Here is a 26,305-nt window from a genome sequence, read left to right as displayed (position 1 = left end):
TGCTAGGCCTTTAGGTAGCCAATTGCGCTCTCCTTTATAGGCCATAAAGTGCCTTAAGGCTAAGCACCATTTAGTAAATATGGCCCATTATCTGATGGACACAGCTATGCAGAGACCAATACATGATTGTAATTAGGGTGGTTGTATGGCTTTAAGCCGAGTCCTATTTTATCCTCTGATCACCTGGATCAGTTTTTACTAGTGAGGAAAGGAGATTAAAATAAACCTGTCCGTCCACCTTGTAGCCACAGATTATCCATTATACACTGCGTGGTGATGCTCTAAATCAGCCTGTCCTGTTGAGACAAGAGGCACCTGTGGTATTTTTCCTCCTGTCTAAGTAACAATAACAAAACATCAAGAACAAAAACATTGTGTTTCAAAGCTGTGCAATAAATCAGCTATTGCGTTAATAACTCAAAAACATGAAAGTGCACAAAAAAGGAGACCTACTTTATGCATAACCGAGAGCTATGAATTCCCAAAAGGTTTGCCCTGGCCTTAAATTTACAGCATAAAAGAACATTTACAAATGGCAGCGACCTGAAAAGTGGCGAGACTTTGTGAAGGACATAAGAACCACTTTGCATTGAAACGGTTTCTGGCAGCCACGTTCAATATGTTCGATTAACACAGAACAGGCGCGGGCCGCAGAATATTCCCCTGCATTTCCCATGCCAATTAAAAAAAAAAAAACCCCAGTACTTTTGACAGTTTACGGCCCGCTGTACCCATTACCCAGCACGGTGTACCCAGTACGGGCCGCTGTATCCAGTACCGTGCTGGGCAGACCCAACATGCATTAAACAGAAACGCGCCTTTAACAATAAAGTGATTTTACATTCTCTGTTCCCAAAACACCCCCCAATATGTATGATTCTCTAGCATTGGCAATATCTGCACCATCAGGTACAGAGCGGTAATCAGGGCCCTGCTCGTTGCAGCTTAATCTCTAATCTATTGTATCCACTATAATGGACTTTAGATTAATAATCATTCAATATAATGCACCCAGGCCAGTAACTGCTGTTTGGGGAATGCTGCTGTTCATATGCAAGTACGGCATCAAAGAACAGCTCACAAATGAGCAGTGGAATTATTTTAGGGAGAAACAAGGTCACGGCGCTGTACGAGGCGCACAGTGACAAGCTACAAGCAAGAAGAAAAAGTTTCAAGCACAAACTGAGCCCTGTAATTATATTTTACGTTAATGCACCCTTGTTTAAAATATTTTCCCCCAGTTTGAATAGTATTATGACATATTTTATAACCAATTTTTTATTTTTGCAATGAAGTCTCTCCCCCCTCCTCCAGGTCACCAGATACTTCGATGTCAGTGCCAGCAGCAGTGCACATCACGGGACAATATGGCAGTGTAGCGGTTACTACAACACCCAGAACTTGCACTGTCAGTTGAGCCTTTTTGTGATTATAAAACTACCTCATGTCAAACTGGCAATGGGTATCGGACATCAGCCGGGGTATACAACACAAAAAAAGGTTTGTCTTAAAGGCCTGGGAATCCCCAACAGTGCTGCCAAGTAGCGAGTATGTGTCTGCCTTCATCATGCTTGCTGCTGGTTTCAGACTCGGGAAACAAAATCTGTGACATATTAAAAAAAAAAAAAAAAGCACCAAGTGAGCACATTTCTTAAATTGAGAAAAAGAAAAAAAAAAAAAAGTTAATTTGGGTGCTGAGGGATAGTTTACTGGTTAATGCTTTGACATCCCATCTTCTATATTGCAGTTTAGTACATCAAATACATCAGCTTCTGGTTCACTGGTAGCACAAAGTTCCTTTTTATCCCAATTATCCAGCATTGCACCCCGACGGGATGAAGCGATGCTCAGATATTCACATGGACAATAAACTATTCCCCCTAGCAGAGAAGACATGCCCAAGGTTACAAATCAGACACGGATTTTAAATCCGGTTTATTCTCTAAAGCCCGACATTACCACGAAGGTTCTCCTGGAATCAGTCACCTACGGTAGATATTGGCTACCAATTAATATGCTGTGAAATGGTCTTATGCTGGATATATTAGTCCCACGCCGCTCATATAAAATGGATATGTGTAGACACCGTTACCGCATCTTGAAGAGGGGCCTCTGTCATTAAAGAGCACCCATTTAAACACTGTCTGGTAACAGACGTCCTACAATGGTTAGTAACTTTGCAGCAAGTTGGTGGCAAGAGCTACGGACGCAACTACCTCTTCCAGGGGAGGCATTTGTAGAATTAGGTTAATTGACTGGGAAGAGTAAGAGCATAGTATTTACTCAACAAGTGTCACTGCCTGATAAGCGTTTGAAAACATACATCTCAAAAAAGGAGTGATGTTACAATGAAATGCTTAATGCACAAGTAACACATTGACGTATCTAACTCAGCGGTGTGCAAACAGGGGGGGCGGCGGGGGTGCGCAGGCTGTTAGAGGCCCCACGCACGTACCCCAGGCATTTAATGCCGGGGGAGGCGTGAGGCCTGAGGCCTGTGTAACCTCACTACTGGCAGCCCTGTCTTCGGCGACACGTCACCATGGCAACGCATGTCAAATGACACGTTGGGTCACGTGACCCGCAAAGTCATTTGAAGCCGTGCCTTCGGGGGAGGGGAGGCACGAAGGCTGCGGCGCACACAGGAAGGGGGTTGCAGCTGAAAAAGTTTGCGCAGCGCTGATCTAACTCAGACCAATATACGCAACGCACCCTGAATACATCTTCTGAGATTCCTATTCCATGTGCTAGGAAAAGGGATCTTGGAAACCCCTTCAGAAAGCAACACTGAGGTCTTCCCAAAATAAAAGTAACAGACTTATGTTAAAGAAAAGGAGAGCTTGTCAAACCGTTATACGGCAAAGAATCTTTAATTGGAAATGTTTTGACAACACACGTTAAACAAACATGGACATTAAGAGAACGGGAAAGTAAAACACTGCTTGAACATCAACGCTCAGCTGTGGTCACTCTGCATGATGGTACCATCCTGCACAAGGGATGGGTAACATTTAAACTTCCACACGTGGGACAGGAGCAGGGTTATTTCTGTTTAAGCAAAATGGAATAGATGGTACAAGTTTCAATACAGACGGAGTCGGGCAGCACCCATGCACCAAACAGAATCAATGCCAACAATGACACGGCTTTAGGCGTATACAGCACATTGCAAGACAGACTTGTAGTTTATATTTTGCAGGGGAGCATGGTGGCAGTAGCCCACACACGGGATTTATCAGCTGCGCACACCTCCAATACTTATTTTTCTTTTTAGCTTTATGGGTAAAAACTGCCCGTCTACAAAATGCAGCTTTAATGGAAATAAGATTCCCATTGCTTCAGGGTGATGGCATCTAAGCCATGATTGAGGATGCGTACTGTAGCAAAGACCAAGGTACGGGTTACCATTTAACAGACACAATGACTTTGAAACTAGGGCTTCCCCCCCCCCCCCATTTTACTGCTGCCTATAATGAAAATGAAATCTGAGCAGATTAGCTTTCACAATGAAAAACCTGTAACAGGACAGAGACTAAACTGGACCCACTAAATAAAAAAAATAACCACAAGTATAGTTCTTTAATTTCCGTCTCCTACAGGCAGAACTGGAATAGCCACCAGAAACCGTTACTCACAACACCCCTGACAGGTAGCAGAGGTCGTCCAAGCCACAGGTACACAAGCCCATTACTTCTCCACACTAGTGGCACACGGATCCTTGTTGAGTCCTCTGATGGACAAATCGTAAACCACCTCCTCTATCTTCTTCACGTCGTACTTCAGGCCATCGTAACGTTTTCGCAGAGAGTCGTTTTTCAGGTTGAGCAACCGGAAACCGGAATCCAGCTCGTTGATGAAGGTGGAAATGCGCAGGGGTCGGGAGTAATCTCCAGCAGTGACACTGTTTACAGCCAACCTGGACTGTGGGGAGGGGTGGAGAGGGGGCACGAGTTACCATTTCAGCAAGGTTTACCGGTTAACCAATCATTAGGCTTTCCAAATACAGTAACGTGCAAATAGAGTGACCAGTAAGAGGAATAATCTCAGGGAGGACAGCTGAAGGGCTCCATGATTTATATCAATTCCTGTATAAGGTGGCAAGAGTTTGCAGCTTCAGAAGCCTAAAAGCTGGAAGCTCCTGGAGTTCTGATCAACGCCATCATACACCCCAAGCCTCACACTCATTAAGGGGGAAAGTAAATAGTTTTCTCTGCTTCTCAACATGAATGAAACAGCGCCATAACTGTGCAAACAGTGGGCATGGGGTTCGTATTCTGAGGCCAAGAAAGTGTTACATTTTTACTTCCTCAACATCTTCTTGAATATAATATTGCCTTATGTGCGGAGAGAATCCTTACTGGATGAGACAATAGGAGAAGGCATGTGCTAAGGTGTGTTTAGTGAGAGTACACACTAGATATCCTGTATGCAAATCTGCATGTAACACTCTGAAGGCAAGCAGCGGACTATCACTTACCAACTCACTGGCGAGGCTCAACACACCAGACAGATAATCCTCAATATCCAGATGAAACCCTTTCTCTCGCTCAACTTCAACTGAAATAAAAATGGGAGGTGAAGTTAGACCAGCGGTGCGCAAAAAAGGGGGGCGCAGCAGTTATAGAGGTCCCGTGCTCTCCCCTCCATCCCCCCACCCCCACCAGGCATTTAAATTAAATGCCAGGGACCACACGAGGCCTCTATAACACACTTACCGTCCCGCGACATGTCGTACTGGTAACACGGCATCAAATGATGCCTCGGGGCCACGTGACGTCACATGACCCCGCCCATCATTTGACGCCGAGCAGGCAGGGGTGAGCACGGGGAGAAAAATTTGTAATAAATAATAATGCTGCAAAAGTACAAGAATAAGCCAATTTTTCATAAAACACAAAACCATTGAATACATTGCAGAATAGATAAAATGAGAACGCTGCGTTAGAACAAATTAATGCATTGCAAAACGCTCCCATGCAGAAGTGTAAGAAGGTCCCAAACACAGCAACAAAATGTTACTCAAACTGAGGACAAAAAACTGTCACATTCTGAACTTACTTCCCAAAATCTGTGCGATAGTTTCCCGAGTTACCAATGTTTCACTCTCCAGATACACAAGGAACGCAGCCAGGAACACAAGACGCTGTAACACAAACCGCCAGTGCTCATGAAACCTGCGGACAGACGTGACACGGACAGACTGCATTACACCAATAATTACACAAATATTCCGACTACACTACAACTAGACATTCAGAAAGGCGGCTCATACGAACGGCACTAGGTTTAACGCCTGCGTTGTTACAACAAGCAGCTAGCTTAAAGAGGCAGCGAAAGCAATGAGGTCCAGTAACCCAGTAATTTCACTGACGGGGGTGGAAGTTTCCTGCGTTGTGTTTTGTATTCTGAGAAATAAACCGGCAACTTATTTTGCAAAACATAATGCACTCACACTTAATAAAATTATAAGGGCAGTTAGCATGAACAAAGTGTGACCTAGAGCCAACTGCAGCCATCCAACCAGCATGCATCCATCCATCCACTGGCATCAGAAGTACCAGCGGCTACCAATTGCCTATCTGTGCGGAGGCGGCTGTCGTCTGACAGCAGACGCAGTACAACCCTCTCGCGTCAGCAGGGAAACGAGGAAGCAGAAAATACACCTACCCATTATCTTTCTGAATGGGAAGGGGGCAGTGGGTTGTACTGTATCCCCCGACAGCCATCAAACACCTCCGGCACCAGAACACAACGCAGTGTAGACTACAATAGCATTGCACAGATATTGAAGTCACCGGTGGGAGCCAGCACCTCAGACGCCAGCTGAGGGAGGAATGCTGGCTGCAGGACTACAGGGAGGGTCTGGGCCACACTTTATATAATGCGATTGCATTACTGAAGACTACAATTTGTATAAATGCTTTGCACAATGTGTCTTTTGCACTATTTTTCATATGGTATCCTGGGAGGATCAGTGCAATTCCGAAGCGTCAGACAAGGATTACGTACCCTACTGGAACTGTGTATTACTATTATTGGGAACAGAGAAACCTAATACCCCCACCCCATCAATCATTATTAGGACTTGTGTAGTACACTAATTTGTATTTCATTTAAAAATTAATCTTGCTGGATTCTGAAAATTAAATTGGCCAATTCTAAAGCCCGACATAGCGTAAACTCCTGGTCTTGTATACCTGTAGTACTGATCAGCAGGGAACTTGATCTTTAGAGAGGCAAGCTGGGACGTTACAGTGCTGAAGTGTTCACGAGCTTTCAAAGATTTTTCAGGTACTAAGAAAAAAAAAAAAAAAAAAACAAGAGGCGCACAAAGCTCAGCCAATAGTACGCAACAGAAGTGCCGATGTGTCCAATGCTTAGAGAAGCTTAAATAAAATGGGATTTTCATAAAGACAGACATGTATCCATCTCCAATGTAATCCATGGAGCACATTTCCAATGCTCTGGTCTGCAGATAAATTAAATTGTACTATAGCAAATATAGGTATTTAAGCTGAAGCACAAAGTGATTTGCTCAGTTTAAGCAGAAAGTGGTTAATAGAAATGGACAAAATGTTTCTAATACCATAATACCAGATTCGCTACACTCACCTCATTAAATTCTGCACCCTAACTTATTGAATAAGTGTATGTTGGGCAGATTTCAATTTAAACATGGCTATAGGGAATCTTAATCACCCATCTTTATACCTAACAAAATGAGTCTCTTAGCTGCAGGAGAGTGGCGTCTCGTCTTCCAGGTTAAGTACAAGGCTTCACACTTTTAAATTCAAATGTTCAGTGGTAATATGTAATCGGTTTGGTTAAATCGGAATGAATAATTAACCTTGTAGGGTCCAATCCAAAGAAATTTGTGCTATGACACCTTGTGACAAGTATGTTCCTTGATCATTGTAACAGATTTGATGATATACAAAATGGGTTTACGAGTGGAGCAGAGTGCTGCACAAGGCTTCTCCAACTCCTTAAGAATAATATATTAACATGGCCTTTTGTATATGCAGAACTAATTTAAGCAACATTAAAGCATACTCACTGTCTTTGAACCCAGATCCTTGATGGACGCCTTGCAGAAGGGTGAGAATCTCTCGAGCAGTTTGCTCCAAGGTCTGAACCACTTTCCTGATTTCCTGAAAACGGGACGAGAATATAAAAATAAATCCTAGAACGGTCCATTGCGAGAAAACAAAACAAAAACCCACACACAAACAGGACCAGATATGCAATAACTATTATACCGCCATACAAGCAGTCAGGAGTTGGATTAACCAAAAACCGGTGACAGGCGACACTGAGTCCCAGTCACCCTGGTCTGCACTATGCTCCCGGTGCTGCTCCCGGTTACAGAGCCAGTAGGTTGATACTTTACTACATAAGGAAATAAAGCATCCAAAACAATTGGCACGTGCTCAGGAGGCCTCACAGCATGTGCTATCATTTATATGCAAAGCTCATCATGTGCACAGGGAGACGCACGTAGTCGTGTCAAGTGCCCTCTAACCAGCAGGTATGTTCTCAGCCCCCCCAGGGAGTCACAGGAAGCGCCTGACATCGCAGCCCATTGGGGTGACAGCAGCACCGCTAACCAACTCCTGACAGCCGCTTGTGTCATCCTAGCGGCATGGGCCTGGCTTATTAGGGCCGGCTCACTCCTTCCCTCCTCGGTCTCGCTGGTCCCTCCACCCCGGTCCCCTTCACCTCACTATACAATGCTGTACAGACCCGGTTCCCCCCTCACCTCCCGGTCCCACCACATACCTTCCCGGTCCACCCGGATATCCCGGTCCCCCGTCTCACCTCCCGGTCTCCGTCTCCCCACCCGGATATCCCGGTCCCCCCCCCGTCTCACCTCCCGGTCTCCGTCTCCCCACCCGGATATCCCGGTCCCCCCCCCGTCTCACCTCCCGGTCTCCGTCTCCCCACCCGGATATCCCGGTCCCCCCCCCCGTCTCACCTCCCGGTCTCCGTCTCCCCACCCGGATATCCCGGTCCCCCCCCCGTCTCACCTCCCGGTCTCCGTCTCCCCACCCGGATATCCCGGTCCCCCCCCCCCGTCTCACCTCCCGGTCTCCGTCTCCCCACCCGGATATCCCGGCCCCCCCCCCGTCTCACCTCCCGGTCTCCGTCTCCCCACCCGGATATCCCGGTCCCCCCCCCGTCTCACCTCCCGGTCTCCGTCTCCCCACCCGGATATCCCGGTCCCCCCCCCCGTCTCAGTCTCCCCACCCGGATATCCCGGTCCCCCCCCCGTCTCACCTCCCGGTCTCCGTCTCCCCACCCGGATATCCCGGTCCCCCCCCCCGTCTCAGTCTCCCCACCCGGATATCCCGGTCCCCCCCCGTCTCACCTCCCGGTCTCCGTCTCCCCACCCGGATATCCCGGTCCCCCCCCCGTCTCACCTCCCGGTCTCCGTCTCCCCACCCGGATATCCCGGTCCCCCCCCGTCTCACCTCCCGGTCTCCGTCTCCCCACCCGGATATCCCGGTCCCCCCCCGTCTCACCTCCCGGTCTCCGTCTCCCCACCCGGATATCCCGGTCCCCCCCCGTCTCACCTCCCGGCCTCCGTCTCCCCACCCGGATATCCCGGTCCCCCGTCTCACCTCCCGGTCTCTTTCTCCCCTCCCGGATATCCCGGTCCGCCCTCACCTCCCGGTCTCCGTCTCCCCTCCCGGATATCCCAGTCCCCCCCCTCACCTCCCGGTCTCCATCTCCCCTCCCGGATATCCCGGTCCCCCGTCTCACCTCCCGGTCTCCGTCTCCCCTCCCGGATATCCCGGTCCCCCGTCTCACCTCCCGGTCTCCGTCTCCCCTCCTGGATATCCCGGTCCCCCCTCACCTCACGGTCTCCTTCTCCCCTCCCGGATATCCCGGTTCCCCCTCACCTCCCGGTCTCCTTCTCCCCTCCCGGATATCCCGGTCCCCCCTCACCTCCCGGTCTCCGTCTCCCCTCCCGGATATCCCAGTCCCCCCCCCCTCACCTCCCGGTCTCCGTCTCCCCTCCCGGATATCCCAGCCCCCCCCCCTCACCTCCCGGTCTCCGTCTCCCCTCACGATCTCCCCTCCCGGATATCCCGGTCCCCCCCCCCCTCACCTCCCGGTCTCCGTCTCCCCTCCCGGATATCCCGGTCCCCCCTCCCGGATATCCCGGTCCCCCCTCCCGGATATCCCGGTCCCCCCTCCCTGATATCCCGGTCCCCCCTCCCTGATATCCCGGTCCCCCCTCCCTGATATCCCGGTCCCCCCTCCCTGATATCCCGGTCCCCCCTCCCGGATATCCCGGTCCCCCTCACCTCTCGGCTATCCTGGTCCCCGCTCAGGCCGCCCTGCAGCGCCACAAACATCTCGGTCACAGACATGCTGCCTTCTCAACGCAAGCACTTCCGGGAATGACTGATTGGTCGAACCCGGGTCCCTTAAAACCTGTCTCCCCCGCTGGGTCCTTGCGCTCTGGAGCTGCCCGCGAATATGCCTGAGAACACCCGGATGCTGAACTTGCGTCACTTCCGGTGATGTCATCACTTTGTGCTGGAAGGCAGTTCCATGTGCTGTGTGTCACTAAGGAATTAGCATATTGATGACATCATCAAAACGTCACTTGGGGCATTGGCCGATATCACCTGTTCCTCATACCAAGCATTAGATTGCAAGCGCTGTGGCACAGTCACGTGTGCAGGGCCTGTCACTCTTGGGCACATGATAATAGGCCAAATTATTCTCCCTGTCAGTGAGGGATACAGGAGCTTACCAGCAGTGAGCAAAGCCATGCAGGTCCCACAACATACGCCGTTTATTACATGCAGGGGTCACCATGCCAATAACACGCGTGTACATCTGGATGTACTTAGTACTGATATATATGTGTGAAACCAGTGCTGATGTGATTCGCTGACGGTTTCGAGCTCCAACCAATGAGACGCATGTAGGGCTGCACTCCCTGGCACTCACACAGAGGTGGGAATAGGTGCAAGAGCGGGTACAGCACAGAACAAATAGGCTAAAAATGGACATTCTGAGTCTTTCTACAGTGCTGTATAAAAGACCGGTTCTGTACTTGGTATATATAATTGTAGCCATGTGTAAAAATGGTGTACATCTCTTTCTCATGCTGGCAGTAAGCCTGGTAAGTATGCAGGGTTGCCAGCAACAATCATGGAGGTTTGCCCTCAAACCCTGGTGAGATGTCATATGTAACAAAGGAAGTGACAACATGCTTTGTGTCCACTGTTAGTGACACAGAGGTGGGTCTGTTTCTGGAGGCTATATGACACAGTACTGCCTAAAGTTAGTTGGTCTAGTTCTAGTGGTGTTAACAAGGAGTTCTGGATTAGTCTACCAGAGTGTCTGCAGCAGTTCAAGGCTGTCAGAGTCAAGTGCAAGCTAACTACATACTGTGTCCAGGGACCTGGCACAGATGGTGATCTCCCTTAGGGGAGAGGTGAACCAACTCTATTAAGAGAGGAGGAACCTTCTGAAGGGGGGTACCTCAACAAGATGAGCGGCTAAGCACGACCGCTATGAGGGGCAGTCTGCCTATGGAGATGACATTAAAGATGCCCTGGTTCAAAAGATCCCTTCTGTGTGAGAGTGAAGTTATTCCACAGAAGGATGCACCAAGAAGGAGTTCCCCATCAGATACTTCCCCTGCAGCCGCAGAGATCCCGATGGGGTGGAGGCGCTGTAACCGAATGTGAGTAGGACTCCGAGCACACTACCTCAGACGCCTGTCATGGTGATATTCCCCATACCAACCAAGCGGGAGACTCAGGAGTCCTGTTGCCAGCAGGTGCACCACACATCACACAGACATGTAATGGGGCTATTAGACCACAGGGGCCAATGTGAGATTGGGTGGGGGTCCGTAAAACCGTTACATTTTTGGAGGCGCTGCTGAGATACTGTATCAACAGGACAGGCTTTTGCTGGGCACACTAGGAAACAGGGAGAGTGTATGCTGCCAGTCAGTGCTGTGTATGGGACGGAGCCTATGGGTAGTCAGAGTATGGTAATATACTTGTCTAGGACAGCCTAGGATCCTGAGAGGAGTAAGTGGGTCTGGAGACAGGGCTATAGCTGTTCTAGTCACCGCGAGGCAGCTAGTTGTGGGATGCCTGAAGGAATAGCCTGGATAACTCGGGTCAGGAATTCTGGAGAGGACCTGCACTAGAGGTAGCCAAGAGAGGTTGACGCCCTAGTACTGCATGGGAGACGCCAGAGTACTCTAGCCAGGAGCCAGGACACTTACCGCAGAGCACATACTGGAGGAAGGTGGACACAGCATACACTGAAAGAGTGAGCCTAGCCTGGGGTAGTGCAACATGAGTCATACGTACATTAGATACATGTAGGTGGTGCACCATGGCATTCTTTATTGCATCGAAATGGCCAATCAACCAAGCGGGAGACTCAGGAGTCCTGTTGCCAGCAGGTGCACCACACATCACACAGACATGTAATGGGGCTATTAGACCACAGGGGCCAATGTGAGATTGGGTGGGGTCCGTAAAACCGTTACATAATGATGGTCCAGCTACCTGAAAGAGTCCTAGTTCCCCTCACTCACTCAGATCCGCAGGTGAAGGGTTTGTAAAAATTCCCAGAATCTCCCTTAATTCCTTTGGGGCCCGAGCTTGTGGCCACGCTGTACCCACTCTTATGAAGTCTCTGCCATGTACGGTCCGAGGGGCCCCTGATTTAGACTTGTCTCTTTACCCAGGCATTTGATGAGTGATACACAACCTCAGATAACAATAGCATGTTCTTGTATAGCACTGCTAGTTATACGTAGCGCTTTATAGAGACATTTTGCAGGCACAGTCCCTGCCCCGTGGAGCTTACAATCTATGTTGTTGGTGCCTGAGGCACCGGGAGATAAAGTGACTTGTCCAAGGTCGCAAGGAGCTGACACCGGGAATTGAACCAGGTTCCCCTGCTGCAAACTCAGTGCAATGCCTGTGACACAGGGTCCCTGCAGGAGGGATATCATCTCTGTGTCCAGCCTGTGAGGGTCTCTGTAGGAGGGATATCATCTCTGTGTCCTACCTGTGACACAGGGTCCCTAGGATGGGTAACATCTCTGTGTCCTGCCTTTGAGGGTCCCTGTAGGAGGGATATAATCTCTGTGTCCTACCTGTGACACAGGGTCCCTATAGGAGGGATAACATCTCTGTGTCCAGCCTGTGAGGGTCTCTGTAGGAGGGATATCATCTCTGTGTCCTACCTGTGACACAGGGTCCCTAGGATGGGTAACATCTCTGTGTCCTACCTGTGAGGGTCCCTGCAGGAGGGATGTCATCTCTGTGTCCAGCCTGTGACACAGGGTCCCTATAGGAGGGATAACATCTCTGTGTCCTGCCTGTGAGGGTCCCTGTAGGAGGGATATCATCTCTGTGTCCTACCTGTGAGGGTCCCTGTAGGAGGGATAACATCTCTGTGTCCAGCCTGTGAGGAGCAGCACACGAGCAGCACACGCTGCGTCTCCGGCTTCACGAGCAGCACACGCTGCGTCTCCGGCTTCACGAGCAGCACACGCTTCACGAGCAGCACACGCTGCGTCTCCAGCTTCACGAGCAGCACACGCTGCGTCTCCAGCTTCACGAGCAGCACACGCTTCACGAGCAGCACACGCTGCGTCTCCAGCTTCACGAGCAGCACACGCTGCGTCTCCAGCTTCACGAGCAGCACACGCTGCGTCTCCAGCTTCACGAGCAGCACACGCTGCGTCTCCAGCTTCAAACGCGTCTTTTCTAGGCTGGAAACCTGCACAGAAGAAGGGAGCGGGAGAGACGTTGTCAATAATACATCTGTACCCGTAACAAAAATAATCCAGAGACGCAGAACCTGCCCTGAAATCTTTACTAAGACACGATATCTTACAGGGATCTTCTCTGTGGGGCGGATTTCTCGCATGGCCGAGTGATGGGGAGAAAACAGCCTCTTCCAAAAAGGCATGAAAAAACATATCCACTTTAGAATATACTATATATAGTGAGGAGCCTAAGCATATCTTGTCTCGGATTTAGGGGGAGTTATCCCCCCTCTGTACAGAGGATATAACACCTGCACTTGAATCCTGGCACTCCAAGAAAGGGAGGGCACACTGTGGGCAGCACCGCTCATATAGGGGACAGGACTTGTCCCCTGACATATAGGGGCAGCACCTGTCATATAGGGGACATGACTGAACGAGTTAACTAAAAGGACACACTCCAGAACGTACTGCGTGTCCGGGGAGTGTGAGTTTGGGGGAGATATGCGCCATGTTCCCTCTCCTGTCGTACAGTTTGAGAAGCTCGCGGTCCGACTCCTGCTGGGTGAATGTGAGAGGGGACATTGCAGAGGTGTGAATTGGCTTTCTGGTAACAATAAAGGATTCACCGACCACATGATGTGAATCAACTAGCACTCGTCAGCCTTCCATTACCAGGTGCAATCTGAGAATGTGGGTATTGTGTTTTGTAACCGTGTATTTGGAGTATTATGTGAGTATAATTATATTGTGTATAATGAGTATTTTGGAACCATGTCAATGCCCTTTGTCCTGTCAGACCACTTATATCTAAAACTGCAATGCTTCCAAAAAGACAAACTGACACAGGAAAGCAGTGGTGGAAATGGGATGGTTCGAACGGATACAAATTACCACTACTTTATTCAATGACAAACTTTCCATTACACTTTCTGTTGAAAGAAACCGTGGTTTATTTTATCAATCAGGAAACAAGGGGGCTCTGCAACAGTCAATAAACTAAATACAGAATAAATAAGCACAACGTGTCGGGGTTAGTCGCCTTCAACAGGTGAAGGAAGAAGAGAGACCATGAACAAACAGTGTCCTTAAATAAAATGACCCTACCAGTGAAATCCCACCCGCCACACAGCACGCCCAAACGAATGTATTCATGATGTCATGAGGGATTAGCATATTCATGATGTCATCACACGGTGCATACAGTAATGCAGTTAACATTGAAACCATCAGTTTCATATCCTAAATATATATTAGCAGCAAGAATATATTGTAATTGTATTGTATGTCTTTATTTATATAGTAATGGGCGTCGGGATCAGGCGGAGTCGCCATGTGAAACATGCTAACAGTTTGACCTTTTAATGTACTCACGGTGGAAGATACACACTCCGTGTCCGGGGTAGGGAACGCGGGGCCCATTGCGCCTCGCTACGTGATTAAAAGTTACTGTTTCTGTATATGATTGATGGCAGATTCCCCTATGTTTATGAGGTTGGAGTGGGCTTAGATTTACACGGCCTGCTACCTCTTGTCTACACCACACACTCAGGAGGCTTCACAGGTCCTGACACCGACAAAAGTCCGGCATAGCCAGCGCCACTTTCACTGCCAGTTCTGCGCCTGACATCTCAAACTGGCTGCGGTTGCTGGGAGTATCGTCTGTCCTGTTTCTACGCTGGCAATACTGTTACCATTTGGATGCTTTGTATATAGGAGCAATTTGATCTGTGTATGTTACACTGTATTTATTCTTATTGTCACGTAAGATTTGCAGTTTTAATAAATATGTAGGCACCAGCGGGCGTGCAGTTTTGGTTATGCTCCCGTAAAATTGCACGTTAACTGCAGCATATATTATTACTTCTATTATTGTGCTGTTTTTTAGTAACATAATATACAATATATCAGTGTGTATTCCTCTGTCAGTCGGTTGCGCTGTGCCGTGTGTATTCTCTCATCTGCCAGCAGGTGGCGCTGTGCCGTGTGTATTCTCTCATCTGCCAGAAGGTGGCGCTGTGCTGTTTGTAAGTATTCTCTCCTTCACCCGCAGGTGGCGCGGTGCCGTCTGTATTCTCTCCTACGCCAGCAGGTGGTGCTGTGCAGTATTTATTCCCTCTTCCGCCAACAGATGGCGCTGTTCTGTGTGTATTCTCTCATCTGCCACCAGGTGGCGCTGTGCTGTGTGTATTCTTTAATCTGCCAGCAGATGACGCTGTGTATATTCTCTCATCTGCCAGCAGGTGGCGCTGTGCCATGTGTATTCTCTCATCTGACAGCAGGTGGCGCTGTGTATATTCTCTCATCTGCCAGCAGGTGGTGCAGTTCCATATGTATTCTCTCATGTGACAGCAGATGGAGCTGTGCTGTGTGTATTCTCTCATCTGACAGCAGGGTGTGCTGTGCTGTGTGTATTCTCTCCTTCACCAGCAGGTGGTGCTGTGTGTATTCTCTCCTCTGACAGCAGGTGGCGCTATGCCATGTGTATTCTCTCTTCTGCCAGCAGGTGGCGCTGTGCTGTGTGTATTTTCTCATCTGCCAGAAGGTGGCGCTGTGCTGTTTGTAAGTATTCTCTCCTTCACCCGCAGGTGGCGCGGTGCCGTCTGTATTCTCTCCTACGCCAGCAGGTGGTGCTGTGCAGTGTTTATTCTCTCTTCCGCCAACAGGTGGCGCTGTGCTGTGTGTATTCTCTCATCTGCAACAAGAGACAGGGGGTGCCCAATGCTACATCCAATTGACAAAACATATATGATGAAAAGTATAAAGTAAAATACTTCAATAATAATAATAATAATATTAAATACTTGGTTATTTAGTTAACCCTTTGGCCAAAGGCGTCATAAGCCTGCGTACCAACGTCAAGGTATAACCAAAATAATGCAGGTCCTACACTACACTGTGAACCCTTCCTTTTACCTGCAAGAGGGGAAGAACCATTATAGGTCCTGTTCCTGCAGCAAATGACCTCCCAAGTTACAAAGGTGAGGAGGAGGAGTGAGCTCTGGGGGGAGGTGCCACCAGCCTCCAAATGACTGTTACCAGTCAGACATTGATTAACACACAGTCCCAGCTCGCTCAAACTCCCACACCCACCACATGATGAATATATATTTATGTCAACCAGAGAGCTACTGAGCGTGGCAATTGTATACAACAAGAGACAGGGGGTGCCCAATGCTACATCCCATTGACAAAACATTGACAAAAAGGAAGGGTTCACAGTGTAGTGTAGGACCTGCATTAATTTGGTTATACCTTGGCGTTGGTATGCAGGATTATGATGCTTTGGCCAAAGGGTTAACTAAATAACCAAGTATTTAATATTATTATTATTGAAGTATTTTACTTTATACTTTTCATCATATATGTTTTGTCAATGGGATGTAGCATTGGGCACCCCCTGTCTCTTGTTGTATACAATTGCCACGCTCAGTAGCTCTCTGGTTGACATAAATATATATTCATCATGTGGTGGGTGTGGGAGTTTGAGCGAGCTGGGAATGTGTGTTTCTCTCATCTGCAAGCAGGTGGCGCTGTGTATATTCTCTCATCTGCCAGCAGGTGGCGCGGTGCCATCTGTATTCTCTCCTACGCCAGCAGGTGGTGCTGTGCAGTGTTTATTCTCTCTTCCGCCAACAGGTGGCGCTGTTCTGTGTGTTTCTCTCATCTGCCAGCAGATGACGCTGTGTATATTCTCTCATCTGCCAGCAGGTGGCGCGGTGCCGTCTGTATTCTCTCCTACGCCAGCAGGTGGTGCTGTGCAGTGTTTATTCTCTCTTCCGCCAACAGGTGGCGCTGTTCTGTGTGTTTCTCTCATCTGCAAGCAGATGACGCTGTGTATATTCTCTCATCTGCCAGCAGGTGGCGTTATGCCATGTGTATTCTTTCTTCTGCCAGCAGGTGGCGCAGTGCTGTGTGTATTCTCTCTGCCAACCGGTGACGCTGTGCTGTGTATTCTCTCTTCTGCCAGCAGGTGGCGCTGTGCTGTGTTTATTCTCTCCGCCAGCTGGTGACGCTGTGCTGTGTATTCTCTCCTCTGCCAGCAGGTGGCGCTGTGCTGTGTGTATTGTTTACCCGCCAGCATGTATATGTACTTTGCTCTCCAGCCAACAGATGGCGCTGTTCTATGTACACTCTCCCCTCCGGCCGGAAGGTGGCGCTGTTTTGTGTGTACTTTGCCCTCCCGCCGGCAGTTGGCGCTGTGTTGTGTGTACTTTGCCCTCCCGCCGGCAGTTGGCGCTGTGTTGTGTGTACTTTGCCCTCCGGCAGGCAGGTGGCGCTGTGTTGTGTGTACTTTGCCCTCCGGCCGTCAGATAGCGCTGTGCTGTGTACACTCTCCCCTCCGGCCGGCAGGTGGCGGTGTCTCCCCGCGCCCCCCCCCCACGTGCTCTCCCGGACACGTTGCTGCTCAGTTGGGATGAGGATGGCGCAGAGTTCGGAGCTCACTGCGGCCCCCGCCCCGCTGCTCTCCCTGGACCCGGAGCGGCAGAAACATTTCCAGAGCAAGGTGCAGACACTCCGGGGGAGGCCTAAGGTACCGGAGAGATACAAGTGAAAAATATATAGGCAGAGTGTGTGAGTGAGTGCGTGCGTGAGTGAGTGTCTGTGTGTGTCTGTGTGTGTGTGTGTGTCTGTCTGTGTGTGTGTGTGTGTGTGTCTCAGTGTGTGTGTGTGTGTGTGTGTGTGTCTGTGTGTGTGTCTCAGTGTGTCTGTGTGTGTGTGTGTGTCTGTGTGTGTGTGTGTGTGTGTGTGTGTGTGTGTGTGTGTCTCTGTGTGTCTCTGTGTGTCTGTCTCTGTGTGTCTGTCTCTGTGTCTGTGTGTGTGTCTGTGTGTGTGTCTGTGTGTGTGTGTGTGTGTGTGTGTGTGTGTGTGTGTGTGTGTCTGTCTCTGTCTGTGTCTGTGTGTCTGTCTCTGTGTCTGTCTCTGTCTCTGTCTCTGTCTCTGTCTCTGTCTGTGTGTGTGTCTGTCTCTGTCTCTGTGTCTGTGTGTGTGTCTGTGTGTGTGTCTGTGTCTGTTTGTTTCTGTGTGTCTGTGTGTGTGTGTGTCTGTGTGTCTGTGTCTGTGTCTGTATCTGTCTGTTTCTATGTGTGTCTGTGTCTGTGTCTGTCTGTTTCTATGTGTGTCTGTGTCTGTGTCTGTGTCTGTCTGTTTCTATGTGTGTCTGTGTCTGTCTCTGTGTCTGTCTGTTTCTATGTGTCTCTGTGTCTCTGTCTGTGTCTGTCTGTGTCTGTCTGTGTCTGTCTGTGTCTGTCTGTGTCTGTGTCTGTCTGTGTCTGTGTCTGTCTGTGTCTGTGTCTGTCTGTGTCTATGTGTGTGTCTGTGAGTATTATGTAAAGGTATATGTGATTGTGATTATGTGTATTTACTTGTCTCCGTTCTATATAGCTATAATTTCAGATTTAACAGTTTGATAGAAAAAAAAATTATATTCCAAGATGAGTATTGAGATTTGTGTATCTGTGTCTATATGGTTTGTGTATGTATGTGTACATATATAGTGTGTGCTGTGTAGATGTATTTTTGTACACACTTTACTTGTGTTGTGTGGGTGGCAAATACAGCTTCTTTGGATCACATTGTTATATATGGCTGTTACACATAAGTTGTTACCTGTTGTCCTTTTACTCTCAGGCTGAGACGCTGACCCCGGGTGTGATTTATATCGGACATATTCCCAGGGGTCTGTATGAGCCCCATCTCAAGGAATATTTCAACCAGTTTGGGACGGTCAGCAGGCTGCGTCTTTCACGGAGTAAGAAGGTAAATGTTCCTCGTTTGTCGGAATGTAACCGGAAAGTACTCCAAACCCTGATCGGGTTATAAGAAAAGAGCTGCATTAAGGAGACCCCCGATCTGCTTCAGTGACATGGAAATCGTGTTTGGCAGTGGGCGGTGTGGCTGGCATTGGGAACATGGGTGGTGTGGCTGAGGGAGGTGGGATCACGGGGGGGGGGGGTTCAGGGACGTGACGTGGGACATAATTAAAGCTGCTGTCTGTACTGTGCCTTTTTTTGTATTTTATTTTGTCCTGCCCTTTCCAAAGCTTTTTTTTTTTTTTTTTTTTTTTTTAAATATTTATAAATATGATGCTCCTTGCAGGAGAGATGAGCGTTAATATTGCGTGTCGGAGGGGTTTAAATGAAGTTCTCACCAGAGATCATTGTAGTCTAAAGGCTTCCGTAACCTCAGGCTAGAGATGAATAAAATCACGTCTTAAAGTATTTACGATGCTGGGTTTCTGATGCCTCCCCCATATATTGTTGTGTTTACAGACCGGCGCCAGTAAGGGATATGCGTATGTGGAATATGAATGCGATGACGTCGCTAAAATCGTTGCAGATACGATGAACAACTACCTCTTCTGCGAAAGACTGTTAAAGTGTAAGTGCTGTCGTGTGAATACTGTTGAGCTTTTACTGCATATCCACGCAGACCCACAAAGCGAACGCCGCTATCTGAATAACCTGCGAAGTCAGATTAATGTGCTGCAGCAGGAGACGGTTAAACATAACCGCGCACGTCTTACAGGTCTAAGCTTCCACCACAGGGATATAATAAAACATAAACACTGTGTTACAATCATTAACAGGAAACCCCCTTCTACGATGGACTGTCCTGTTAGTTATTACAGGCTGTGGGAGAAACCATTACGGCGTTTCAGACAGCGCCAGAATGTGCCTGCTTTTAGAAAGATGGGGTGCAGAGGTTGATACTCGGCAAGTGTGTATAATGCGCCCTGCTGATTTTCTGAGAGGGCCTCAAATGTGTTAATTAAAAGATACCGCATGTATCTGTTTCCAGACTCATTGCTTATTTCTAACGACATTTTGAACATTTAAATATTTTATCTAAGAGAATTTTCATGTCTGGGTCTGGGCTTTTAAATTGCGGCTTCTACTCTTCCTTACACCCACATTTTGTGATTCATGTCCGTCCAGGTGAATTCATCCCCGCGGATAAAGTCCACCCCAGGCTTTTTAAGGGCAGCGAGTCCATGTTTAAGAAGCCAGCGCTCCCTGCCGTGAAACGCTACAACAAGCTCCGGACACCTGAGCAGCAGGTGAAGATGACGGACAGGCTGCTGGGGAAGGAGAGAAGACTGCGCAGGCGGCTCGCGGAGAAGGGGATCGACTACGACTTCCCGGGATTTGTGAGTTATGCCTTTTTTTCTTAAATATATCCGGTGCGGCTCAGCGAGTAATGACACTGACTGATAAAGAATAAGGGGGAACCTGGTTTAATTCCCTGTGTCAGCGCTGTGTGTGACCTTGGGCACTTCACTTTATCTCCCTGTGCCTCAAGCACCAAAATCATAGATTGTAAACTCATCTGGGCAGGGACTGTCTCTAACATTCGTGCGCATGCGCTATTTAGTTACTATAATGACTCAGGACGCTCTGCTGTCGGTTACGTGAGCGGACCGAGACCAGTTGCAGGACTTATACACATCTGATGCTATTTTGTATTAATTGGGCTACTCGCCTGCATTTTCGCGCGGTTTGCTTGATTTTTAATTGGTGGGTGTGTTTTGAGGCACTAGGGGGGTGGGTATATTAGGCTGAGTCCCCGCTGGTGCTGAGCGCGCTCATGCTTGGAGCGCTCATGCTTGGAGAGTGCTCCAAGCATGAGCGCCGGGTGTGCTGGCATTTGCGCAGGGGGGCACTGCGGGTAGTTTAGCGCTAGAAAGTCAGTTTTTTTTTTGTTTACATAAGCATCGAGCGCGAACCGCGTGAGCAGGGACTTGTATCTATATATATAAGTAACCGTGGCAAATGCCGCGCGCTCAGCACTAGCGGGGACTCGGCCTTAGTCACCTACTGTCACCTGTTCGCTGCACGCCACCTGAGGAAGATCCCCCTGTGGGGATCTAAGCGTTGGTTCTATGTGCTATATTTTCAATACAATTGTTGTTGTTGGATACCTGTGTGCTGTCGCCTCTTTGCCACCTTGGCTGTTGGTAATGTGTATGTATGCATGCACATGCACGCACATGTACAAATCACTGAACTGATCCAATGTACCAGCACAACATGCAACTGAAGAAAAGGTGATTTATTTGTCCATGATGCAGACAAAAAGCCAAATGTTTCCTTCCTCGGGGAGAAAGGTCCCCCTAGAGACCGACACGTCGGGCTTTGTCTGCATCACGGACCAATAAATCACCTTTTCTAAAGTTGCATGTTGTGCTGGTACATTGGCTCACTTCAGGGATTTGTTCCTGTATATATGTATCTATATCTCAGCAGATTTCCCTACCTGATACAAAATCAGATCCAAGATACATGCACCAGTTCCAAGACCTTTATTCTGTATTCCATGTCTGTGTCTGGCGCACACAGCTGCTTTTATAGGGAGAGATCAGTATCTGTGTATTATCCCACCGGGGAAAATAAAACGTCCTTTTTTTTTTTTGCTAGGAACTAAAGTAAAAAGCTTCAGAGGATTAGAAATATGTTACATTAATATGTCAATTACTTTTTTTAAGGCCGCACAGCGAAAGGGGATAGAAGGGCCCACTTCAGAAGTCGACACCTCTATAAACAGCCAGGTGAGATTAAATACGGCAGCATTTAAAATGGCCGTGTAAGGTAGAGGGACCAACCTCCCCCCACAATGTCCAATTAAGTAGATTTTGGGTGAATGATCCGTCTCCTTACATTTAGGTGCCAACGCCAGTGTGCACCCCTTCTGTGCTGGAGAGAAGGAAATCGACCCGGCTCGACGACGATGACGATGATGATGAGGAAGTTGTGCTGAAACTGCCTGAAATCTGCACACCTCCCAAAAAAAGACAGAAAACACCCAAGGCTCAGAAGAGAATGAAGATAAAGAAGCGGAAATTACAAACAAACTAAATCTGTAAAGAACGGGAACTTTTGTTTAATGTTGGAGGACATATAACTGGACAAGACCGTAAAAATTTCTCTGCCGGTGTAACCGTGGCTTCGTCCTTTCTCTGCCGGTGTAACCGTGCCTTCCTCCGCAGTGAGTGTGCAGGATCTGTTTGTTCACAAACTGTGCCTCCCAATATTTTTTAACTGGGCCCCCCCTCATTCTGTGTTTGTTACACAAAGCAAGATGCTCAGGATTTGGGTTTCCAACTCAAAATATTTCATTTAAACCATTACAGATTTCACTTAGCAGAGCATATTGTGTTACTGATGGAGGGAACTGCCTTTTTTTCTCTGTCTCTGATTTCCCCCCCCCCCCTCCCCTTTGCCACATATGTCTGTCGGTCCCTCCTATCACTCTGAGCCCCCCAAAGTTTGGGGGAAAACTGCAAGGGATACGTTAATACTTCCACAGGTTCAGGTAACGTGGAGGTAATTTGCTGGGTCCAAATATATCTATATGTATCATTTATTATATATGCACATTTCCCCCCCCGCCCCCCCCAATGTATTTCTGCATTATTCTGTCCATTGTTTTGTTGTGAAATCATCTAATGTTTTATCTGAAACATGCCCATTGATTCAATAAATCAGGAAAACATTCAGCGAGTTCTCCGAGCTGCTCTGTAAAATCCCTTGCTGGGTCTATCCGAGGAAGATGCAGTTGCCGCTCGAGTTAATGTTATCAATACTTTATTCAAGTGAATTGACGTTTCGTCTTCTCATAAATATTAGAAAGGGTCCTTGTGAGGGACTGACATGTTGATTCCCTTCATTCCAGTAATGCAAAGTCCTCGAGTGCTGACTGCATCTAACCCCCCAGACTACGCCCGTGGCAGCGGTCATCTTTAACCATGAGTGCTTTCTTTGTCGTATGCCAGTGAGCACATATATGAATCCCTTTGTGCCAGGAGCAGGCAGTACAGTGCATGATAATATATTGCTGGCCCCTCTAGCAGAAAAGTTTCAGCTTTCTTGTGCCCTACAAAAAAAATAAAATATTTTTACCATCACTTTTTTTAGCCCCTAAGTTCATTTGAGAAAATAATGTATTGTAGCAACTATCCCACCTCTGCTTTGGCTGCCTCTTTGGCACTGAAGGAGTTATGTGTCTTAAGTTTGAGACTGGACAGTCCATCTGCAATGTGTTACTGGGCCTTGTCTGGCTGATTAAGGGTTAAGTGTTTTATCTACGTAAAGAGAAACTGGCATCTGATACCCTCCAAAAATAGAAACCCAAACAAATGCCTGTGCTGTCATTGCTGGGGTTTAAGGCCTTGAAGGGGAAGATTTATGAAGTGAGCGCATGCTCTGTGCTGCAGGATCTCGGCCTGACAATTACGACGACACGTACCTCCGCTTTCATAAAACGTCACCCAGGATCCTGCTCCGGTCCGAAGCCCAGCTTCCCTGGGGTTGTGGCACCACATAGTAATACAGTGAGAAGGTTGGAGATAAAAGCTTGTAGCGTAGAAACTTCCCAACGTTTTGACGTCACGTGGGTGGAAGACGTGATCTTTGTGATGTTGAACATACAAGCGACGTGAATGGATTGTATGTAATGCTTCTTCCTAATACGGTTACATTTTTCAAAGGAAAGTTGCTTCTAGTCTAGGGGTGGGCAATTCCTGTCCTCAAGGGGCACCAACAGTACAACTTTTAAGGATATCTCTGCTTCAGCCAAGTGACATATCTGTGCTGAAGTAGGGATATCCTTAACCTGACCTGCTGGTGCCCCTTGAGGACTGGAGTTTCCAACCCTGTTACAGTCCTTAGTAGTAACTGACTAAACCCATTTTTATACCTCAGACGCCTGCAACAAATTGCATCATGTTTATATAATGTGTATATACTGTACACACAGCAGTGTATATGCGTGAGAAGATTGAATAGTTTATGAACCAAACATACTTTGTATATTGCAAATGGTTGTCGTGTGTATTTGTTAGAAACCTCCTGCTGCTGCCGGACAATCCAAGATGCACAGTTTTGGCCCCCTAAACGGTGAGTGGCCGCCTGTGTCACACACACGATGTCCTGTACACCCAGCATGGAAAGCTCAGGGAAAGACTGGCAATCTCGCACTGCGATAAAATAGAACTATTCGGATGCCTAAAAACCGTCAATATATTTTCTTAGGCAAAGAAGTCGCTGAATTAATCTTATTTCCTGTAGAATTAGTGTTTTGAGGTGTTCTACCTCTCTTGTCTCAGATGTGCAGGATTATATAAATTTACCCAGCAAAATGATGACTTCCTGTTGGGATAAAGCCGCTCTTTCATACATTGAACAATAAAATCTTAAGAAGTGCCAGCAGATGTCGCAAGTACCATAGCATCCGAAAATGAAAAGCAAGTGCAAACAAGCAACAGGCGTGTCTGCGGAGAGCAACGGTGGTGTTATTCTGCCCAAAGTGTGTTATATGAAGCTGGTAACGTAGTCATTGCTAGTACATGTAAATGTGTTTTGTCCATGGTACGAGCGGGAGGTGCAGTGCAGCATGGGAAGAATATCTAACAGAAGGAACATCAGATTCTGAGCCATAATCTTGCATCAAACACGATTATTCACATTTCTCCCCATTTTCCCTATTTCCTTGCTCAAATCCTAAATTATTTTTACATTTTAACACGTAAATGAAATACAAGTCTGGTCTCTGTACGATGTTATACTCTGACAGTTCTACACTGAATTTTGTAATCCGTACTTTGTTTTATAATATAGAACATTGTTTCTGTTTCATTCTTAACCCTTTCAGTACAAATGGCCAGTGTCCCATGTCCTGCAGTTATTTTGAGTATTGCATGATCAGATCACATGTGTAAGCCACAGATCTGTATATTGTCCTGTTTGGATCTGGCTGCATTTCATAGGGACAGGATACATTCTTAAAAGAAATGCAAGAAAGTGTATCACTTGTGGAAAGCGTAAATAAAAAAACACAGTCTGAGGTTATTTTGAAACAGAATAACACGTGAATTTATTCAAGTCAAGTGCACAACGGAGACAGCTTCAAAACAAAAGCTCTCTCAATAATAACACGATATGCCATATATTTATACCCTAAATCCTAAAGCTCCACCCCTTTATGGGGGGGCTTGCACGTCACTAAACATTACCTCATTTTGTAATACATAACAATATTAAAGTTGATGTCATTTTGTAATACATAACAATATTGTATAACTTACCTGTCAGCTAGAAACCATTCTGGGGTTAAATGGGATGTGCCTATTCTGTTACCTAGCAATATGTTATGAGAATTGGTTCTACTGCAAGAATCTAAACTTATCTCATGGGTTCTCATAACTTTTAGCCTGTTTACACTTTCAATTTGAAGCTGATTGGATGAGGAAGAGTCAATAAATTTAGCTAGGAGCAAAAATTCCATTCCTGTGCTTCACACATTTGTTTATACAGAAATGAAACACAGAAATTAGACTCACAAAGACAAGACAAGATGGCGGATTGAAATATTCACACAAAATGGCTTCATCCTAAATGCTGTTATGTTGTTATGCCAGACCCCCTAATATCTCATCTTTGTCAGTCCCTCCTCTGATTCTTTAAAACATTGTTTTTTTAGAATTATTGGTATGATGTTAGTCCAGAAACACGTTGGGAGGCACAAGGGTGCTCCATCAGCTCATAATGCTGCTTGAGGGTGTAGGACAGTGCACGAGGGTGCCTGCCAAATGTAGTCATAGTCTCGTATGGCGTTATAGCCAAATTCTTTTCCAGAGTTAGAACATTGTACTTGGCATCTTCTTTCTTCAAGGGACCTCTGTAGATTGGTTCTGCAAACAATGGCATTATGTCTGCAGATGGGGTTGCATATTTGTGGATCATGCCTTTGACAAACGTAACACAAACATAGATGACAGCGAGTATCACAATCACACACATTACTGCATTCAAAAATTTCGCTCCTAGTGATCCTACCAATCCAGTCAGCCCCAAAGGGTCCCAGTCTGTGTCACCTTCCTTCCTAAGTCTTTCTTGAATTTCTCCTATCTTATCTAACTCATGTTGTACCTTGCCACTCTGATCTTGGATGAAAATACAACATTGTTCTTTAATTAGGGCACATACACCTCCTTTTGATGCTAAAATGTAATCTAAAGCCATTCTGTTTTGTAAGGCCATAAGCCTGATCTGAACCTGTTCTTGGTTTAATGATGAAATTAAAAACTGCAAAATTAAGGCCACATCCTTCCTGTAAATTGTTATCTGACTGAACATACATTTTTACACAGGTTTCATTGGTTGGTGGAGACACTTGACCCATAAATTGATTCTTGTTCCTAGTGTGTGATACACCCTTTAAAGAGGTTCCCTTAAAAAATTGGAAAAATACAGAAATTATACACATAATACTAAAAACCTTATTTTATGCAAGCAACCTTTCTTTGGATATGCAGTTGCTAGATAAAGGAAATTGCATCTATCTCTATCATCATATACTTTCAGCTATTACTGAGAATTGAAGGGGTTTGGTATCTGTGGAAGCGAAATGCATGATCCTCACCCCTGCACGCATTGTATACATCATTCACTCAGAATATCAGAACAGACAATGTCTGCGATGGTCAACATGGCTGACTTATGATCCTTTCCTTGTGGCTGACACACACCCTGGGTGACCCCC

General features: G+C 47.2%; 2 protein-coding genes across 3 annotated transcripts; one reads left to right on the top strand and one right to left on the bottom strand.

Moving 5' to 3' along the window:
* Positions 1 to 2,851: 2,851 nt before the first annotated feature.
* Positions 2,852 to 9,526, bottom strand: TSN (translin). 2 transcript variants are annotated; one of them, XM_075609874.1, is made up of 6 exons: positions 9,312 to 9,523; positions 7,058 to 7,151; positions 6,198 to 6,294; positions 5,059 to 5,174; positions 4,478 to 4,557; positions 2,852 to 3,921 (listed from the first exon to the last, which is right to left on the bottom strand). In XM_075609874.1, exons 1-6 carry the CDS (start codon positions 9,375 to 9,377, stop codon positions 3,688 to 3,690), a joined length of 687 nt encoding a protein of 228 aa, XP_075465989.1. In that variant the 5' UTR covers positions 9,378 to 9,523; the 3' UTR covers positions 2,852 to 3,687. The 2 variants fall into 2 exon arrangements, with proteins under 2 accessions (XP_075465989.1, XP_075465990.1); XM_075609875.1 differs by lacking the exon at positions 4,478 to 4,557 and having other exon boundaries at positions 9,312 to 9,526.
* Positions 9,527 to 17,134: 7,608 nt separating this feature from the next.
* Positions 17,135 to 22,262, top strand: NIFK (nucleolar protein interacting with the FHA domain of MKI67). Its single transcript, XM_075609869.1, has 6 exons — positions 17,135 to 17,300; positions 18,398 to 18,526; positions 19,039 to 19,147; positions 19,705 to 19,916; positions 21,252 to 21,314; positions 21,430 to 22,262. The coding sequence occupies exons 1-6, from the start codon at positions 17,184 to 17,186 to the stop codon at positions 21,619 to 21,621; spliced, it is 822 nt and encodes a 273-aa protein (XP_075465984.1). The 5' UTR covers positions 17,135 to 17,183; the 3' UTR covers positions 21,622 to 22,262.
* Positions 22,263 to 26,305: the final 4,043 nt, after the last annotated feature.

The sequence above is a fragment of the Ascaphus truei genome, chromosome 7 (assembly GCF_040206685.1).
Source record: "Ascaphus truei isolate aAscTru1 chromosome 7, aAscTru1.hap1, whole genome shotgun sequence".
NCBI classification, from domain to species: Eukaryota; Metazoa; Chordata; class Amphibia; order Anura; family Ascaphidae; genus Ascaphus; species Ascaphus truei.
The sequence above is the reverse complement of the archived record's forward strand: the minus strand, read 5'-3'. Positions and strand labels throughout refer to the sequence as shown.

Bases quoted from the DNA above. Each gene is read 5' to 3' on its own strand.
- TSN (XM_075609874.1), bottom strand. From the start codon at position 9,377: ATGTCTGTGACCGAGATGTTTGTGGCGCTGCAGGGCGGCCTGAGCGGG. The intron at 6,295-7,057 runs GTGAGTATGCTT...TTTTTTTCTTAG, and splicing joins AGGATCTGGGTTCAAAGACA to TACCTGAAAAATCTTTGAAA. The intron at 3,922-4,477 runs GTAAGTGATAGT...CCCTCCCCACAG, and splicing joins TGAGCCTCGCCAGTGAGTTG to TCCAGGTTGGCTGTAAACAG.
- NIFK (XM_075609869.1), top strand. From the start codon at position 17,184: ATGAGGATGGCGCAGAGTTCGGAGCTCACTGCGGCCCCCGCCCCGCTG. The intron at 19,917-21,251 runs GTGAGTTATGCC...ACTTTTTTTAAG, and splicing joins ACTACGACTTCCCGGGATTT to GCCGCACAGCGAAAGGGGAT. The intron at 21,315-21,429 runs GTGAGATTAAAT...CCTTACATTTAG, and splicing joins ACACCTCTATAAACAGCCAG to GTGCCAACGCCAGTGTGCAC.